General features: G+C 41.3%; 1 protein-coding gene across 24 annotated transcripts in view; it reads left to right on the top strand.

Moving 5' to 3' along the window:
* Nucleotides 1–1,302: 1,302 nt before the first annotated feature.
* The window catches only part of ABL2 (ABL proto-oncogene 2, non-receptor tyrosine kinase), a 52,662-nt gene continuing 32,887 nt past the window's right edge, over nucleotides 1,303–21,077 (top strand). For 14 of the 24 annotated variants that reach the window (XM_023753988.1, XM_023753983.1, XM_023753972.1 and 11 more), the window contains exons 1-3: nucleotides 10,250–10,411; nucleotides 18,276–18,338; nucleotides 19,490–19,660. In XM_023753988.1, coding sequence (XP_023609756.1) covers nucleotides 10,300–10,411; nucleotides 18,276–18,338; nucleotides 19,490–19,660 — 346 coding nt within the window. In that variant the 5' untranslated portion in view covers nucleotides 10,250–10,299. Of the gene's footprint in view, nucleotides 1,375–10,249; nucleotides 10,412–18,275; nucleotides 18,339–19,489; nucleotides 19,661–21,077 lie in introns of those variants that run through there. The other 10 variants (XM_023753989.1, XM_023753993.1, XM_023753991.1 and 7 more) reach the window with 3 other exon arrangements.

Here is a 21,077-nt window from a genome sequence, read left to right as displayed (position 1 = left end):
ATGTCTCTGGTCGAAACTTCTCTGAATTCAGACTCTTAAATTCAGCTGCTAATGCCACATCTTCCTTTGGATGTATAATAGGTTTCTTAAGTTTAATATATCCAAAATGGAGCTAACTAACTAAATGGGGTTGCTGTACACCCTTTAAAGTACTCCTCTGGTGTCTCCACCTAGTTTTTTTTTTTCCTGTCCTGTGATTTTTACCCCACATCATAAATTAGGCAAGTGCTAATGGCGAACTTTACTATGAAACATAATACACATAATCATGTGAATACATAGTACTTATAGTCTGTGTATTCACAGTTTGATACCGACAGATATAGTAAAAATAACTTTAATACAGAGTTTTATTTACTAAGATATATCGTTAAAATTTTTCAGTAATTTTGCAATTTCAGTGATAGTTTTAAGCTGGAGAGAAATAGAGGATTCAGCAATGAAGTAATGGATTGATGCTGAGTATTTTTATAGATTATTTGAATTAAAAAATGTGTATTAATATGAACCTTAACCAAAAGAATTTTGTAATTTGAAGTATGGTTTTTTTCTTATTACCTCTAACACTTATGCTGTAGGGAGAATTCTGTTGCTTTGGATAGCCAGCAGTCTCTGAAATAAGGGTAATGAATAAAGTCTTTGTTTCCCTTAGTTAAGTCAATTGGAAATATGTGAGTTCAGCCAGCAGGAAATAGCTTGTAGCCAGGACACAAGTATAGGGAGTGTAGTATCTATACACATGGACGTGTCACTTCATAGATACCGTAAAACGAGCTCCATGGGTCTGAAACAGGAAAAACCAGCCTTTTGATTTTTAGCATCACATGAAAGGATTGTTATGTTGCTAAGTTATTTGCAAGACAGTGACATGTGTCCTGAAGGGTATGGTTAGAGAACCTTTAGAACTATAAGAAATATCTCCTACTGCATACCCACATATACATTACTTTTTGTGTGTGAGATGTTTGTGAGGTGAGTCATATACTAAGGAAAGACTTTTGTCTGCTCAACCTTTGAGGAGAAATCAAAAGGAAAGACAGTCTGTTTTGATCTAAATAAGATTGTTCAAAGAAGAGATGAAAGTTGTACAGTTAATTTAGAGAAAAGGTTATTTAAGATGTATTCTGAACTCTGGCATGACCTATACAAATTTTTAAAACTCTGAGTCATTGTGCATTAACTCTGGAAAAATACGTGATTGCTCAGCTGCTGGGAGTAAATGATGAAATTTCCAGTCCTGTGATTGGTAGCATGTATTTAACATTCTGATTAGTTTCTTAGGTTTGACTCTTCTGTGTTATCCTATGTATGAACAGATGGATCAAGGTCATTCCACTTGGGGAGTCTGGCTGTCTTCAGATTCTTTTCCAGAAGGTAAAAAAGGGACTTTTGTCAGTGTTTTTGTACTACTTTCTTGAAGGAGGGAGGCAGCCTGAACTAGTGAAAGGAGCATAGGTGTTGGTGTGAGACAAGACCTAGGGTTTTGAATCCTGGCTTTACCAACTTGTCAAGTTATTTAATTTCTGAGCATTTGTCTATTAGTGCTTCAGGGCTGTAGATTCTCCTATCTAATAAAGAGGGAATATGCTAATTGACCCTCAGGCCATCACAAAGATGGCGGTCCCCACAGCCAATAAGGAGGGGATATGCTAATTGACTGCCCACCCTCAAAGATGGCGGCACCCATAGCTACCAAATGGCGGCACCCAGTCTCCTCAGCCCTGCCGGGGCGGCAGGCGTGTGGCAAGGCTGGGCCCACGCTCCGGGTGCCTGCCTCCAGAGACTCCCCAGTCCCCTCAGCCCCCCAGCCCCCAGGGCCGGCCCGAGGCGCAGGCAAACCTCAGGTGTTGGCTGTCCAGCCTCCTAGGGCCGCCCAAGACTCAGGTAACCAGGGCCAGCCGAGGCTTGCGCTGCCAGCAGTGGCAGAGGCAGAGGTGTGATGGGGCATCGCCTTCCCCTGATTGCCAGGTCGCCTCCCGCCCCTGAGGGGTCCTGGACTGTGAGAGGGGGCAGGCCAGGCTGAGGAACCCCGCCTCCAGTGCATGAATTTTCATGCACCGGGCCTCTAGTGATATTATAAATGATAACATATCAGTAGGAAGACTTTGAGTCCAAAGTATGTTGATATCTGTGGTTTTGTAATTAGAGAAAGCTCCCACTCTAACAGGAGCAAATGAGTCCTTTAAGTGTTTGGAGGTTTTGGAGAGGTATGGAGCACCCTCTCAGCCAGAGTGACAACTTATTTATAGTGGTTTGTGACCCTCCAAAGCTCAGTGCTACTCTATAAAATCTCATCCTTTTGGATTTAATTTCTTTTGTTAGGGTAAATTTGAATTAAATTAAAATCAGTAAATTAAATTTATTTAGATTAGTTTAAGTTAAATTTAATTCTCAGTAGTGTTATGATCCCTAAAATTAGTACGCTTTTCTTAAATTCCAATAAATCTTTATTTTAAGCAGCTTTGGACTCTGCCATTCAAAAAGTGTGCTGTCATGGGTTAAGTTAAATATCTGAGTGGACAGTTTTCATTTGTAAAACAGGGAAAAATGGTTAAGTGCATTATGGAGTCCTTAAATGAGATTATATGCATGCAGAGTGCTTAGTGGAGACCTTGACATTATAACTGAAAACTTTTTTTTTTTTTAAATCTTTATTGTTCAGATTATTACATTTGTTCCTCTTTTTTCCCCCCATAACTCCCCTCCTTCCAGCTCCCACCCCACCCTCCACCCTCACTCCCCACCCACTGAGTTCATCCATAGGTGCATGATTTTTGTCCAGTCACTTCCCGCATCTCCCACACCCCTTTTCCCCTAAGAATAGTCAGTCCATTCCCTTTCTATGTCCCTGATTCATTATAATCACCAGTTCATTCTGTACATCAGGTTATTTATTCACTTGATTCTTAGATTCATTTGTTGATAGATGCATATTTGTTGTTCATAATTTGTATCTTTACCTTTTTCTTCTTCTTCCTCTTCTTAAAGGATACCTTTCAGCATTTCATATAATACTGGTTTGGCGGTGATGAACTCCTTTAGTTTTTCCTTATCTGTGAAGCTCTTTATCTGACCTTCAATTCTGAATGATAGCTTTGCTGGATAAAGTAATCTTGGTTGTAGGTTCTTGGTATTCAGTACTTTGAATATTTCTTGCCATTCCCTTCTGGCCTGCAAAGTTTCTGTTGAGAAATCAGCTGACAGTCGTATGGGTATTCCCTTGTAGGTAATTGAGCCTCTTTCTCTTGCTGCTTTTAAGATTTTCTCTTTGTCTTTTGCTCTTGGCATTTTAATGATGATGTGTCTTGGTGTGGTCCTCTTTGGATTCCTTTTGTTTGGGGTTCTCTGCACTTCTTGGACCTGTAAGTCCATTTCTTTCTCCAGGTGGGGGAAGTTTTCTGCCATTATTTCTTGAAATAGGTTTTCAATATCTTGCTGTCTCTCATCTTCTGGCACTCCAATAATTCTGATATTAGACCGCTTAAAGCTGTCCCAGAGGCTCCTTACACTATCTTCACACTTTCGGATTCTTTTTTCATTTTGCTTTTCCAATTGGGTGTTTTTTGTCGAATCTTTGGTTTGATTCTTGTGCTCCTCTGGTCTGCTATTGGGTATAATATTCTTTATTTCAGTCCGTGTATGCTTACTTTCTAATTTCTTTATCGTAGCATCGAGGGTCTCATTAGTTTTCGTGAGGCTCTGCACAAATTTATGGCAAGCCCTCAAAATTGCGATTCTTAGCTCCATATCCTCCATTTCTGTCATGTTTTTTTGTCTCCGCATCTTATATGCTTTCTTGGTGCACCCCCTTGTGGTCTCTGTGCGCAGTCTTGTTCTAGCCAAGCCTTAATTGTTGTAGTTAACACTAGAGGGATTTGACCACCAGGCCGACTGGTTGTAGGAATCAGCTGTGGAAAACGTCTGTCTTCTGGGGAGGCGCTATTCCAGCCTTTGCCTGAGGCTGTCGGCAAATGGCTGTGCGCAGGGCGGGCTCAACAGGGCGGGGGGAGGGAGCAGCTATGGCTGCTCTCAGTCCATCTCCAGGGGCTCTGCCTCTCTGTCCCAACAACTGCTGCAAACCTCGGAGGGGCCGTAGCCAGACAGTCCCGCTTCTCCCGTTTGAGTCTGGGTCCCTAGAGACTCGCCCGGATCTGTAGCCCAGAGTCTGAGACTCGCTCCTGATTGAAAACGACAATCGCGCCCTCAGCCGCCAGCCTGCTTTGCGTGCGCACCCTCACCACCGCACCGCCGTACCTTTAAATTTTCCACACTGCGCCTCCGCTGAGCGTCGGAATGCTGTTGTTTTTGCTTCTAGTTGAAGAGACTCTCCTCAGCCAGCCTTCCCGTGTTCTGGTTGATGTCCGCTCCGACTTTTAGTTGTATTTTTGAAGTGTGTCCACGGCGGCAGTCTCCGGTGTTTACCTATGCCGCCATCTTCCCCGGATCTATAACTGAAAACTTTAGTTCTTTCTGTATAATCTAAAAGGGGTGCTAAATCCATTAAAAGGTAAGGATAAATTTATTGGGCTCAAGTTGAAAATTTGTATGGCTAAAATAACTCAGAGGTATAGAATCTATATAAAAGCCTAATATGCAAATTGTCCCCATGGGAATTCGACCAGGAGATCATTCGCTTGCTATGACATGCGCTGACCACCAGGGGGCAGTGCAGAACGAAGGAAGGCCCTGGCCGGCAGCCGGGGAAAGGAGGCCCCAGCCAATAGCTGGCAGCCAGCAGCTGGGTTAGGGAGGCCCCGGCTGGCAGCCAGGGAAGGAAGGCCCCGACCAGCAGCCAGCAGCTGGGGAAGGGAGGCCATAGCTGGTAGCCGACAGTTAGGGAAGGGAGGCCCCAGCCAGCAGCTGGAAGGCCCCGATCGGCCCTAATCGCCAGCCAGTCCTAGGGACCTTACCTGTGCACAAATTTCATGCACCACGCCTCTAATTAAAAATAAACAACTGAAGAGGCTCTAAAATATTGCAAGATTAATTCTCTTTATGTCAGTTAGTAATAGTAGTTAATGGCCTTCTTTTTAGCTTAGATACACTCTCAATTTGAGTGTATCACCCAACAATCAAAATGGCATTTTAATCACTACTATGCTTGGTATCTCCCTTTATCTATTTAATTCCTGTATTATTTTATTAATGGTAGTTCAAGTTCTTAGAGTCTCCTTGGATCTGACCTCTCTGACCATTTCTGATTAAGTAATCTCTTCCTTTGCCTAGAACAGCTATTGTTGTACTAAACTAAGACACCTTCTATAGTATATTTAATTATTACTTCCTTTTTTGTCTTTTTTCCCTCTAATAAGATGAAGTTTCTACAAGAACAGAATCATTATGCGTCTCTGTCCAATAAAACCCAGCAAAGTGCTTTGCTAATAAATAATGATTAGTAAAAAGGATTGCTAATTTAAAAAATTCAGTGACTCTGAGACTTCCTGTCACAAACTAAAAAAACTGGCCTGGCCAGCATAGCTCAGTGGTTGAGTGTCGACCTATGAACCAGGAGGTCACCATTTGATTCCTAATCAGGGCACATGCCCAGGTTGCAGGCTCGATCCCCAGTAGGGGGCATGAAGGAGACAGCCGATAAATGATTCTCATCATTGATGTTTCTCTCTCTCTCTTCCTCTTTGAAATCAATAAAAAAAAAATACTTAAAAAAAATTAAAAAGCTATAATGACATCTATTTCTCTACACCAGTGTTTCTCTTGGATTTAAAAAAGCTTATTAGCTATAGGGATCTTTTTTTAAGGAGGGGCCAGTATTTGTTCCGAAAGCCTTGAGTTCACAAAAGGAAAGATAAAGTGGTGAATGCCTAAAGTAAAGTATCATAATGATGCTCTCCCTTCTTCTTAGGATTCTAGCCAGCTGCTATGTTGGGAGGGTGAGGAGCAAGGGTTAGTAACAGGCAGGGACATGGCAGCTGCCACCTTAGAGATCATCTGGTTCTGACACCAACTTTGTTTCTTCATCTCGGTAATAATGGAGCTGAATATATTTTAAGATCTCTCATTAGATCCTGAAGTACTTTGTGCCCAGCTCTCTCCAGTGCTCTCTTTAATGCTGATATGAAAAAGGGATAGGTGGTCTGTTGTGGGTTAGTTTACCTGTTATAAAAGTGACAGCTCCATTTGTGAGGTATTTAAAATTTAGGGCCTACAATAGGAAGAATCAAATTTTTTTCTTTATTATATCTAGTGATAGGATAAACACAAAGTTGTATTTTGTAATTTCCCATTTGTTGATTTTTATTTACTGCCCATGCTTCTGACAGCTTGCAAAATGGGAAATATAAACAACAAAAGAAATGGGAAAGTGTTTTACCTTACTAGAAACAAATTGAAATATAGTTAGCAAAATAAATGGGAAGTGTTCTACTGTGCTAGCAGTGAGTTGCAAATTTAAACAAGTTACTGCTGTTTGTCTTCACAATTAAATATATAAGCACTATTGTGAAATGAGTATTCTTGCAGAGTTGATGAGTATAAAGAGATAAAATTTTTTGGAAAGTGATTTGGAGCCCTAACTGGTTTGGCTCAGTGGATGGAGCATCAGCCTGCAGACTGAAAAGTCCCAGGTTCGATTCCGGCTAAGGGCATGTGCCTTGGTTGTGGGCACCTCCCCAGTAGGGGGTGTGCAGGAGGCAGCTGATCGATGTTTCCAACTCTCTATCCCTCTCCCTTCCTCTCTGTGAAAAATCAATAAAATATATTAAAAAAAAGAAAAAAAAGAAAGTGATTTGGAAATATGTATCATGAGTCTTAAAAATGTCTTTGATTTGAAAATTTGGCCTAATGAGGTAATGTTAAATAGAGAAAAATTGGGGCATATAATGTACATGTAAGTGTTATTTAGTGATAGGATCAAATTAGAAATGATGATACCTCTTAAAGATGGAATATATAGAACCATTAAAAAGAAAGCTTTTGAAGATTTATAAGACTACGGAGAAATTTTCATTATATAGCATTTAAAAGCAATGAATATTTTTTTGTATTCATTTATTAACACCTTAATAGCAGATAACTATAGTGATCATTCCTTCCTTCCTCAGTCACCCTTCTCAACCTTGGGTAGTTTTTCTTCCTTGCTGGCTCTTTTATTTGTCTCCTTTGCTGCTGCCTCTTCTTTCTGTTTAATCTTAAATGTGGGAGTACTTTAATGCTTGTCCTTGGTCCTGCCTCTTGAGTGTGTCACTTGTGGACGTGTAGTGTTATAATCTGGTATGGTCTGAAGCTATCCACCAGATGCACTGGCTCTGGGGCCTCCGGGGAGATGCAAAGTCAGCCACTGCCTGGGACCACCTGGCAGGAGTTACCCAGCTATCTGCAGATGGCTATTATTTGAATTGGGCTTGGAAATGTCCAGGTGAGGCCAAGTTGTGAAGTAAGACAGACTGGTGCTAGTGCTGGGTCTTTGGCCTCATATTGATAGGTATGGGGTATGCTGATGCCAGCTGCTTCTTGTTTAAGTGACTTTAGGAAAGTCTGAAGCCTGAGCCAGGACAGGCTATTCATATGGAAAAGCCATTGCAAAAGCTTGGTGAGGCTGCAAGTTGGATGGGGCGGGGTTTCAGGGAATCACCAGGGTGGAGCGAAAAGTGTGAGCCATGCTGATGGAAACTGCCAGTCAGCTCTGCAAGGGGGTGAGGTTCCAGTACAGAAACAATGCCCCCTGCGAGCATCTCCATTTGGGAGAAAGCCACCTTGAGTTCCTGCCCCGATGCCAGACAATTCAGTTCCTCCCTGTATGTGTCTGGTTTCCCTAGTGATGCTGCCCAATGCTGGAGATCAGAGGGAGGGGAACTGTATAAGTCTGTGTGCTGGCCCTTTAAGAGGGACTGCTTGAGTCTCCAGCAGCCTCTGTTTCACTCAGCCACAATCCCCACTGGTTTTTACAGCCTGAAGTTAAGGGACTTCTCTTCCCAGCTCAGGGGTCTGGTGTTGGGCTGGGACCCCTTGCTTCCTTCTCATGGGAGGTCTCTGCTGCGGAGGTATCCCTCTGGATTAAAAACACACGCTACACGTGGGTTTCTGACCAGCCTGTTTTGTGCCTCCGCCCCTCCTACCATTCTCAGTGTGCTTTCTTCTTTACATCTCTAGTTGTAGGACTTCCATTCAGCCGGCTTTTCAGGCCGCCCTGAATGATGGTGGTTCTATATTTTAGTTGTAATTATTTTATTTTATCTTTCTTTTTTTATTGATTTCAGAGAGGAAGGGTGAGGGAGAGAGATAGAAACATCAGTGATGAGAGAGAATCATTGACCAGCTGCCTCCTGCACGCCCCACTCTGGAGATCTAGCCCACAAGTCAGGCATGTGCCCTTGACTGGAATCGAACCCAGGACCCTTCAGTCCACAGGCTAATGCTCTATCCACTGAGCCAAACCAACTAGGACTATTTTAGTTGTAATTTTGATGTGGTTGTGGGATGGTGCAAGTACTGGCATTTACCTACACCACCATCGTGGTTCTCCTAGCATAATGTTTTCAAGGCCCCTCTATGTTGCAGCTTCTATAAAAATTTTATTTCTTTCTATGGTTTAGTAACATTCCATTGTATCTATATACCACATTTTGTTTATCTAATCACCTATTTACTTCCGGTTATAAAGCGTTTGAAAATGTAACTATTAATTATTGGTAATTTACATAGCAGATTTACTGATTAAATAATAAATCATATGCTCTAGAATCCATACAATCTATATAGATATGAATAGAGCACAGATTATGGAGTTCCTTTTCCTTATATATATTTTTATAATCTAAGGAAGGAAAAATTCAACATGGTATTTGAAATTCTGAATCATTAAATGAGATAACCATTAGTCATTTATGTTAACAGAACTTGTTCCATAAAGATTAATTTTATTAAAAGTGTAAGCTTTGTTTAATAATTACTGCCATCAAAGTCATTTTTCTTCTAAGGTTACATTATAATTTTGTTTCAGCTTTATTGAAGTCTATTTCAATCCTGCTATCCTATCATTTTACCTTGTTACCTTTATTGACCTGGAACCTGGCTCAGTGGTACATAGTAGGTGCTTAATAAATATATATTGAATCCATGAGTGTCTTTAGCTGTATAGTTACAAACATTCTTGTATTATTTTTGTAGATTATAGCAGTAAATTCATTTGTTATTTGTAGGTGTTACTAAATTCTCATAAGATACTCTTATTTTCATATTCTTAAATTTTATTTAACTTTGTTCCTATATATTAAAAAAGATTAGGCTTTAGCTTTTAAAACTTTAGCACTGCAAAGTTTTCAACACTATTATGCCACGTTTTTAAACCTTAATTAAGCTACTAGAGCTCGGTGCATGAAATTTATGCAGTGAGGGTGGGGTCCCTCAGCCCGGCCTGCACCCTCTCGCAGTCCGGGACCCCTCAGGGGATGTCTGCCTGCTGGCTTCGGGCCTAAGCTGGCAGTCAAACGTCCCTCTCACAGTCCGGGGCTCTCGCAGTCTGGGACCCCCTTGCTCCTTACTGCCTGCCTGCAGCGGAGGTGGGAGAGGCTCCCACCACCACCATTGCGCTCGCCAGCCATGAGCCCGGCTTCTGGCTGAGCAGAGCTCCCCCTGTGGGAGTGCACTGATCACCGGCGGGCAGCTCCTGCATTGAGTGTCTGTCCCCTGGTGGTCAGTGTGCATCATAGCAACCAGTCATTCCGCCTTTTGGTCGATTTGTATATTAGGGTTTTATTATATAGGATAGAGTCAAAATGTTAGTGAAAGCAGTCATTTCCGGGCTTCTGTGCTTATGAATCAGATTGTAACTATTTCTTTGGCTTTGGATTTGTGGTTTCTTGAACTAATTTAAGTGATGCAAAAGATGAGTCTCCTTAGGCGTTTCCTTTTTTTAAAAAGTGTAGTTGGTGTTTTATTGTAAACAGATTTTCTCCAAGGAAAACTTGTGTTCATCATCCATTATGAATGAAATCCCATCTGTATATATCAGTCCCTATATATTTTATTATTTGCTACCCATATGTGTGGGTTTTTACTTATTTGGTTTTTGTTGTGTTTTGTTTTGTTTTTTCCAAAAGAGTTCCTGCGGTTTTGAAGTAACTATTCTGACTCATTATTTTGCTAATTGCTAAATATTTTCCTTTAGGTTACTCCCAATCTACTTTGGCATTTGTAAATTCTTACACTTCTATTGGTTCCCTCTGGCCACTGGGTGTATGACTCAGTGTCACATGCATGTGCTATTACTTGTCAGAGTGGAATTCTAAGACTTCCTCATGACATAGAACAGTTTAACTTTCGTGCTTTCTGGGCAGAGAAATGGTCCTGGGGACAGTTCTGCTTCCACCTGATAGTTATGGAAGAGATCAGGACACGTTGCTTTGCTGCCTGTGCAGTGAGGCCTCAGAAACTGCTCTACCTACCTTATCAGGTATGATTCAGAGAGTTTGGGGGAGGGTAGTTAATCACAGTAATCAAGTGTGAATGGAGATCTCAAAAAATGAATCGTATCTATTACTGTCTTTTTTCTTAGCCAGTGATACTTCGCGTGCTTGCGTGTGTGTGTGTGTGTGCGCGCGCGCGAACTCTGGTATTTTACAGTAGGACCTCAATAAGTACTTACTGAAAAGAATAAATGAGTAATATGTAGTATTTTGTGGTCTTAAGATACATGTGGCTTGATATGAAGAACTTAAACTATATTTTGAGAATTGTTGAATAATTTATCCAACCACTTTAAATAGTTTTTAAAGAGGTATTATAAACTATTAGCTTTTAGGAGAATATGCAGTTTGGTAAAGTAGAATTCTGGCAATACAAGTGTTTGTAAAATATTTGGAAATACCTAAGCTGAAAATTTGTATATTAATTTTTCTAATTTCTACCTGACAGATTTCTAATTAAATTGATAAAAGCTATTGAATGACTAATTGGTGAAAAGTGTTTTTAATACAATTAAATATTAAATTTATCTCTGAATTTCAGTTTTAATCTGGATTTTAACTTGTTTAATCCTGATAATTTACTTTGTATAAGCTGCTATTTTATGTTTAGCCTTATTTTTATTGTATCCTGCAAGTGTATCAGTAGAAAAAGGTAATAAAACTACCTTCTCTTTATACTCAAAATGTATTTCTGCTACCTGTGTCTTGTATTCTGTATATGAAAATTAGTCTTCTTTTGCCTCATCTAAGTGTGATCTTCCCTATAACAATGATTAATAAAAGATCTATCTTCCTATCTAAGGTACCTAATGTAGAGTAGTCACTCCACATTGTTCAAAAATAAAACATTTCCAGACTACACGCTTGAATTTGGGTGGGTGCAGGACATCTGAATCATGTATGTGTTTTTCTGTTTTAAACTGTTGAGCAAAGTGGTGTAGACTAGACGCCCTGGATGGCACTGTAACATTTACTACTTGCTTTTCCTGTGGGATTTTTTTGTCTTTTTTTGCCTTTATTTTTTAGCTTGTTCTCCTCATTTAGTTCTTTAAGTCTTTATGATTTAATATATGCTCATTCTTGGCCTCAGGAAAATGTTAGGATGTTGTGTTGTCTTTGGAAAATTTTCCCTTTGTTTTGTGCTACTGGTAGGATGGCGTTTCAGTGGATATCCTGTGCAGACAGATTGTACGGGAAGTTGACCCTTAGTTTTCTGAGAACAAAAGACTGAGTGGGGAAAAAAGAAGGAAGGAAGGAAATAGGATCTTTTGACTTGATCATAAAGGTTATAAATTCAGAGATGGGGAGAAGGGGAGTGGGGATTAAAAAGGATTGTTTCCCATTATGGTTCTTTAGTACTTTGGCTTCAAAAATTACTTTTATCCTGTTTTTATTATTTTGTATACTTGAGAAATGTACAGTACTGTTTGGTCTGAATACGGGATGAACAAAAGTAGGTTTATAGTTGTTCGTATGGAAAATAATAGAATAATTAATAAATAATATAAGAATAAACTGTTTTGCATACTCATAACTGTACTTACTTTTGCCTAACCCTGTATATCTTTCAAGTTTATATAAGATTGTGTCGTAGGTCTCATTCTTTTTTTCTCCTTTTGTCAAATAACATGGTTTTTAATAAGCTGACTTGCCTTTAACAATCCTCCTTTGAGCTTGTTGGAGTTCCTCTTCAGTACATGTGAACTACATGTCACAGACATGTCTTGCACATTGACAGTCTGTCACTCTACTGTCTTCTGTGCAGAATTTCTGCTCATCCAATTTTAATGCTTTCTCTTCTCTGAAACCTTTACTGACTTCAGAGCTTTGTGTTCTATTTTGTCCCCTGAGAGCATCCTTTGAGTACATGATTCATTTATTCAACATCTTTTTTGACAGCCCCTTATATACATGCACTATTCTGGGTGCTTGTAATTTATCAGTGACCAAAGCAGACAGAAATCGCTGTCCTCATAAAACTGGTATTTTGGTTGGGGGAGTTAGTTAATACACATGAATATAAAAAAAGTAAATTATATATTTTGTGGTATTAAGAGCTATGGAGAGAAATAAATTGGGAAGGGAGACATGGGGAATGTGGGAGTGTTGTCAGGAATAGATGTATTTTAAAATAAGACAGTAAAAAAATACTGCACCGAGGGGGTAACATTTGAGTGAAGTGTCATGTGGATATCTTGGGGAAGAATGGTTTCAGCGGTTCTCAACCTGTGGGTCGCGACCCCCTTTGGGGCTCGAACGACTCTTTCACAGGGGCCGCCTAATACATCCTGCATATCAGATATTTACATTATGATTCATAACAGTAGCAAAATTACAGTTATGAAGTAGAAACGAAAATAATTTTATGGTTGGGGGTCACCACAACGTGAGGAACTGTATTAAAGGGTCGCGGCATTAGGAAGGTTGAGACCACTGGTTTAGGTAGAAGGTAAAGCCAGTACAAAGGTCCCAAGGCTTGCCTTGTCCAGGGAAGGCCAGTGGTCAGAATGGGGTATATTAGGGGAGTAGGAGTTGGAAGATGAATTGGGTAAGACAAGTTGTAAAGGGCCTTGTAGGCCCTTGTTAGGACTTTGGTTTTTACTATAAGATATAGGGAGCCATCTAAGATTTTAAGCAGAGGAGTAATACAATCTGATTTATGCTTTAAAACTGGGTGGTGTGCCCTAGCCTGTTTAGCTCAGTGGATTGAGCATAGTGCATGCCCCCTGCACTCCCCCTCCAGTCCCCAGACTGAAGGGCCCCAGATTTGATTCAGTGAAGGGCATGTACCTTGGTTGCAGGTTTGATCCCTGGCCCTGGTTGGGGTGCATGCAGGAGGCAAACAATTGATGTGTCTCACGTTGATGTTTCTCTCTCTGTGTCTCTCCCTCTCCCTTTCACTCTCAATGGGAAAAATATTCTGGTGAGGATTAACAACAACAACAACCTGGCTGGTGTGTTGAGAACAGACAGTAGAGAACAAGGATAGAAGCATGGAGATCAGTTAGGATAGTGAAATAATCTAGGTAAGAGATGATGGTTATGACAGGGTGGTAGTAGTGGAGGGGGTGAGAAAGGAATAGATTCTGAATATTGAAAGCAGTGCCAATAAAATTTCCTGATGGGTTAGTTGTGATATGTGAGTGCAAAAAAAGGAATCATGAATGATTCCAAGGTTTTTTGTTTGTTTGAAAATTTTTTTCTTTATTGATTAAGGTATTACATATGTGTCCTTATCACCCCATTGACTCCTCACCCCCACACTCATGCCCTCACCCCCCTGCTGTCTGTGTCCATTGGATTTGCTTATATGCATGCATACAAGTCCTTTGGTTGATCTCTTCCTCTTCCTCCCACTCTCCCCTACCTTCCCTCTGAGGTTTGACGGTCTGATTGATGCTTCTCTGTCTCTGGATTTTTTTTGTTTATCAGTTTATGTTATTCATTATATTCCATAAATGAGTGAGATCATGTGATATTTATCGTTCTCTGACTGGCTTATTTCGATTAGCATAATGCTCTCCAGTTCCATCCATGCTGTTGCAAATGGTAAGAATTCCTTCTTTTTTATAGCAGCGTAGTATTCCATTGTGTAGATGTACCACAGTTTTTTAATCCACTCATCTGCTGATGGGCACTTAGGCTGTTTCCAAATTTTACCTATGGTAAATTGTGCTGCTATGAACATAGGGGTCTATATATCCTTTCTGATTGGTGTTTCTGGTTTCTTGGGATATATTCCTAGAAGTGGGATCACTGGGTCAAATGGGAGTTCCATTTTTAACTTTTTGAGGAAACTCCATACTGTTCTCCACAGTGGCTGCACCAGTCTGCATTCCCACCAGCAGTGCACAAGGGTTCCTTTTTCTCCGTATCCTTGCCAGCACTTGATGTTTGTTGATTTGTTGATGATAGCCATTCTTACAGGTGTGAGATGGTACTGCATTGTTGTTTTGATTTGCATCTCTCGGATGATTAGTGACTTTGAGCATGTTTTCATATGTCTCTTGGCCTTCCTTATGCCCTCTTTCCAAAAGTATCTATTTAGGTCCGTTGCCCATTTTTTTATTGGGTTGTTTATCTTCCTTTTGTTAAGTTGTAGGAGAGAGTCCAAGGTTTTTTGTCATCCCCCTCCCACCACCCAGCTTTATTGATATAGTTGACATACAAAAATATGTAAGTTTAAGGTTTATGATGTGTTGATTTGATACACTTGTGTATTGCAAAATGATTACCACAAGAGCCTTAGCTAATACACACATTACATCACATAATTACCATTTCTTTTTTTGTGGTGAAAACATTTAAGATCTACTCTCAGTAACTTTCAAGTATATAGTACAGTATTATTAACTATAATCACTATGCTGTACATTAGACCCCCAGAACTTACTCATCTTATAGCTAGAAGTTTGTACTCAAGCTTTCAAGGTTTTTGGTCTGAGCAACTAAAAAGTTGAAATTGCCATAAACTGTGATGGGGAATTCTGTGGAGAAGCAGATTTGGGGGAGGGAATGGAGAGTAGTTTTTTATAGTCCAAATAGTGGTCTATAATCTTTATATTCTGAAGCTCAGCGTAAGGCTATTGAATAGTAGGTGTTCATTAACAAATAGATGTTCACTATAATTATTAATTTTGTAAACTTTATAATATACTGTGTTTCACAAAGTAATATATAAATGTATGGTTTTGCTGTTTTTGAGTTGGTTTAAGAGTTGGTTTTAGTGTCTACTTGATTACTGTTACTAACTTGGTCATCTACACTAATAAAAGAGAAACATGGTAATTAGCGTACGACCGCTACCCTTCCCATTGGCTAATCAGCATATCCTTATGCAAATTAACTGTCAGCAAGATGGCAGCCGGCAGCCATGCACTGAAAGCGAACAGGGAGGCTTGCTTGCTCCAGTGACTGCGGACTCCAACGTTCCCCGCCTGAGTTGCCGGCCTCTCAGCTGCAACTCTAAGCAACTATGTACTATGTTGCAAATATAGAAGCTAAACAAAAACCCCAGAAACCGGCTTTCAGTCAGCCTGCCTTCAGCCAGCCTGACAGCAGCATTGTATCAATGTTTTCAGCAGCGAGGCCTCAGAGCTAAAGCTGGCCCAGAATAGAAAAAAGAAAAGAAAAAAGGAGCAGTTGGGAGCTTCAGTCACCCGCCAACGTGAAAACGGCCCTCAGCCCCTCAGCCAGACTGGCCAGGCACCCCAGTGGGGACCCCCACCCTGATCCAGGACACCCTTCAGGGCAAACCAGCCAGCCCCCGCCCATGCACCAGGCCTCTATTCTATATAGTAAAAAGGTAATATGCCTCCCAGCACCGGGATCAGCGGAGCAGTGAGGCCTCCCGGCACCAGGATCAGCGTGACCGGGGGCAGCGCCCAAACCCCCTGATCGCCCTGCGGCTCTGTGAGTGACAGGGGGCGGGGCCACAACCCCCTGATCAGCCCTGCTCTGTGCCTGATAGGGGGGAGCTCCCCAATCCCCTGTTTGCCCTGCGGCTCTGTGTGTGACAGGGGGGGAGCTCCCCAACCCCCTGATCGCCCTGTGGCTCTGTGTGTGACAGGGGGTGGGGCCCCAACCCCCTGATCAGCCCTGCTCTGTGCCTGATAGGGGGGAGCTCCCCAACCCCCTGATTGCCCTGCGGCTCTGTGTGTGACGGGGGTGGGGCCACAACCTCCCTATCCTCCCTGCTCTGTTCGTGACAGGGGAAGGCGCCCCAACCCCCTGATCAGCCCTGCTCTGTACCTGATAGGGGGGAGCTCCCCAATCCCCTGATCGCCCTGCGGCTCTGTGTTTGACAGGGTAGAGCCATAACCTCTCCATCGGCCCTGCCCTGAGTGTGACAGTGGCGGTGCCCCAACCCCCTGATCGGCCCTGTTCTATGGGTGATAGAGGGTGGCGCCCCAACCCCCCTCCACGGGCCTTGCTCTATGTGTGACAGGGTAGAGCCATAACCTCCCCATTGGCCCTACCCTGAGTGTGACAGGGTGCAGCGCCCCAACCCCCTGATCCGCCCTGCTCTGTGTGTGACAGGGGGCGGTGCCCCAACTCCCCTATCGGCCCTACTCTGTGAGTGACAGGGGGGAACTCCTCAACCCCCTGATCGGCCCTGCTCTGTGCGTGACAAGGGGTGGCGCCGCAACCTCCCCATCAACCCTGCCTTGAGTGTGACAGGGGGCGGTGCCCCAACCTCCCAATCGGCCCTACCCTGAGCGTGACTGAGGGTGGCATCGCAACCTCCTGATCCGCCCTGCTCTGTGCATGAGGGGCCGGCGCCCCAACTCCCCAATCGGCCCTGCTCTGAGCCTGACCAGGGGCTGCACCTAGGGATTGGGCGTGCCCTCTGCCACCCGGGAGCAGGCCTAAGCCAGCAGGTCGTTATCTCCCGAGGGGTCCCAGACTGTGAGAGGGCACAGGCCGGGCTGGGGGACCCCCCCCCCCCCAGTGCACAAATTTTTGTGCACCGGGCCTCTAGTCTATAATAATAAAAGTGTAATATGCAAATCAACTGAACGGCCAAACAGCAGAACTACCGTCCGGACGACCTTCCAGATGACCTTTTGGACAAAGCCAGGGCTGCGAGGGCCTACCCTTGCACGAGTTTTGTGCATCGGACCTTTAGTGGATAATACAGAAGTTAAGCTACCCTTGATTTTTGTTCCTCTTATAATTTCAAACAAGGGTACTTATACTTAAAAAGAAGGAAATGTACTTGAATTGTTTGATAAACATTAAACAGAGTAATAATCATGTTACTGCCATCACTGGCAAGAAACATCAGTGTGGATCATGTTATGTTTAGTATGGAACCTCATAAATATTGTGAATATTCTTTGTACTTCTTTTTATGTTAATAAAGGGTTGTCTTTTCATAACCCAATGGAAATTCTGTTAAAGTAGATAATTTTTCATTAGAATAAATAATAACATAGAACATGTGGCCAGTTTAAAGGACGTTTCATATAATACAGTGTTTTGTTCATTTTATAATTCTAATTCCCAGTCACTATAACTCTGCCTTTAAACAAAGAGCAACACATTTGTTTCAAATTAACTGTCAGGACATCTGGACATATCTTTAGGTTTGTCATAGTTATTCTAAATTTAAAATAAAATTTAATTAGCTGTGGAATTTTAAATACATATTTAAGAGAAGAAGGAATGTGATGAAGTGAAATAAACTCTAAAACTGTTAAGAATTACAGGTCAACCTACAACAGGGATTTCTGTCTATTTCATGTATAGACAGTGATGCAGCCATTTTTAAAACATTGGTTAATGCTATTTTAATATTAAAATACATGCCATTGTTTTCTGTCACTTACGTTTTTGTGTAATTTGGTCATTCATTCAATCAACAGTTATTGAACACATATAACTCCTTGCTAGAAAGAAAAAGTGCCATTCTTATGCCAGAGAATACTTTGTAAGGCTTGGGAGACAAACATGAATTGAGGATATAGTAAAGATAAAGATAGAAGGTATTAATACAGCAAATGCAATGTTTTTTTGAGAGCACTAGGAGGAGGAATCTGTGAGGCTTCTTAGGGGAGGTTATTGGAGCTGAGTGTTATGAAATGAGCCAGCCAGTCAAGAAAAGTGTGGAATGAGACCACATTCCAGATAGACAGGACAGTGTGAACAAAGGCAAAAAGATAGGAAGCATCACAGTGTATGTTAACATTTAAAATTTGAGATGTGGAGTGGGTGGAGGTAAAGCTAGAGAAATAGGAGACCTGATCTTAAAGCCCTTGAAGACCATATTAAAGAGATTTTAGCTTGATGGTAAACTATTGAAGAATAATCTTAAGAAGAGTGACATGGTCAAATTTTTGTTTTGAATAGATCACTTTGCCAGCTGTGTGGAGGATGGATTTGAGGGAGACAAGACTGGAGGCAGTAGTCCAGGTGAGAGACGATGGGGATTTGAACTAAGGCATTGGCTATAGAGATGGAGAGGAGGGAATGGATTTGAAAAGAAATAAAACCACAGATTAAAGGCTTATTCTCCTGTAAATATGATAAAAACCAGTTTTAAATTAAAAATGATTGGAGGAGAAAGAGAGACATAATAGAAAAGTTGGTGGCACATAGCTGCTAAAAATAATTCCAGTTCTTAAGAAAATTGCTGCTAGAAGAACAGAGTATTTTTTGTATAATTGACCTGGGCTGTAAAAAGATGGTTTGTGTAGTATGACTAAACTTAAGAACCATAAAGCCTTGAGGAAGAAACCAGGTCTTACAAGGCTTCCACCATTACACATGACAGAAACTCAATAAATGTACATTGTTGGTGATATTTTCTAGAGCATTCATTTAAGTTCCTACTTTACAAAAATGTATCACCAAGGAAAAGAAAATAGGGTAGAATTTTTTTCATTAAAACAACAATTGTAAACTATTATAGACAGCGTTGCATGGTAACACAAAATTATTCTGGAATGGTGAGAATATTGTTTGAAACCAAAACATTTTTCTGTTGTTTAACAGGTAATTTTAGGATTTTTTTTCTAGAAGCACTATTTTTACATGTAAATGGAGGATCTGGATTTACACAATATGTACATATTTCTTAAAATCTGTTATCTTTTTCACAATTTGTTTTATATGGACAGAGTAAGGGAAGGAGGGGAGTTTGGGAGGATTTATAAAACATAACTATTCCTTCTTAAAACCACCACTCCACCATAACAAAATATTGTATTTTTATAAAACAAATTGCCAGTTCTTTTTGAGATTTCTTCTTTCCATTTTGAGAAAACTGCTTTTCCTGTTAATTTCTGATTTAGGTGACTGCATATAAATCACAGTTAACTGTGTTCTTTTCATTTTGTCTTTTCTCTATCTTGTTACATTTTCAACAAGTAGATTTCTCTTGTGTTTAGGGGACATTTGCTCATTCTTCATTATTCTACAACTATATAGTTATGTCCCTCCCTGGAGCCGTCCATCTATGCCAGCAGCTAAAATACTGCCTACTTACTGAATTCAAATGAATTTCCAGCTGTGAATTTCAGATGAACTTACTGTGAATTTCTTTTTCCTCTTATGTCTTTCAGAAGCCTTGCACCGCCCCTATGGTTGTGATGTTGAACCCCAAGCACTGAACGAGGCCATCAGGTGGAGCTCCAAGGAAAACTTGCTGGGAGCCACTGAGAGTGATCCTAATCTCTTTGTTGCACTTTATGATTTTGTAGCAAGTGGTGATAACACACTCAGCATCACTAAAGGTGAGCTTCTGAGTAATACCCCTTACTTTTCAGTTTTCATTAGTGGATAGGAGATAAAGGGGTCTGTTCTAGATTCTGCCTCTAAAATTAGCTAGGTGATCTGGGCCCAGATGCTTTGGGTTCATAATTGTCTGTTTTTAAAAAGTGAGAATATGTTTTTCATTGATTCTAGAGAGAAGAGGAGAGAGAGGGAGTGGGTGAGGTAGAGGGAGAGAGAGAGAAAAAAAGAAAGAAACATTGATCAGTTGCCTTATGTGCATGCACCCTTCGGGGGCTTGAACCTGAAACCCAGGTATGTGACCTAACTGGGAATCGAACCCCAGACCCTTCAGTGCACAGGGTGGAACTCAAACCACTTAGCAACACCGGCCAGGGTGTAATTTTTTTTTTTTAACTTGTGTATGGGGTAATGCCACTTTGTCTACTTTATAGGCTTATTAAGGATAAAATGAGATAAAGTATTTTAGAAAAAACACCATACAATATACACATAAACTTTCCTTATTCTCAGAATTTATATTTAATATGTCAGCATTCATCTGCTTCGGAGGTAGGGTTCACTGTACATCTCTTCTCATTGATTGAATCATGTTGTCCGTGACTGGCTGCCTGTCTGAGAACTGTTTGTTATCAGTTTGCAATGAGATTAAAAATTGTACCCAAAATGCAAACCAACTACATCACCAAGTACACTATTATTTAGTTCAGCTGACATTTCTTTTTTCTTTTTTTTTTTTTTAGCAAGACTTTCGGCATGAAGAAAGTAGTCTAGTGATTCACAGTCTGGCATAAGCCTCTTAGCTTATTGTGGAGTTGCCGTGAGCAGCACTGGCCTAGGCCAGTGGTCGGCAAACCGCAGCTTGCGAGCCACATGCGACTCTTTGGCCCCTTGAGTGTGGCTCTTCCACAAAATACCACGTGCGGGTGCGCACGTACAGTGCGATTGAAACTTCGTGGCCCGCCCTAACTGGTTTGGCTCAGTGGATAGAGCATTGGCTTGCGGACTGAAGGGTCCCAGGTTCGATCCTGGTCAAGGGCATGTACCCTGGTTGCGGGCACATCCCCAGTAGGGGGTGTGCAGGAGGCAGCTGATGGATGTTTCTCTCTCATCGATGTTTCTAACTCTCTATCCCTCTCCCTTCCTTTCTGTAAAAAATCAATAAAATATATTTAAAAAAAGAAAAAAAAAAGAAACTTCGTGGCCCATTGGCAGAAGTAGGTTTTCGGCCTGGGCGAGTCTATTTTGAAGAAGTGGCGTTAGAAGAAGTGGGGGTACGTTCGCTGAGGTTGACCCCTCAGATTGAGGACATTTTTAGCAAAGGCCAGTTTAGGAGTGCCCTAATTAAGTTAATGACAGTGTACCTACCTATATAGTTTAAGTTTAAAAAATTTGGCTCTCAAAAGAAATTTCAATCGT

The sequence above is a fragment of the Myotis lucifugus genome, unplaced genomic scaffold (genome assembly GCF_000147115.1).
Source record: "Myotis lucifugus unplaced genomic scaffold, Myoluc2.0 scaffold_54, whole genome shotgun sequence".
Taxonomy (NCBI): domain Eukaryota; kingdom Metazoa; phylum Chordata; class Mammalia; order Chiroptera; family Vespertilionidae; genus Myotis; species Myotis lucifugus.
The sequence above is the reverse complement of the archived record's forward strand: the minus strand, read 5'-3'. Positions and strand labels throughout refer to the sequence as shown.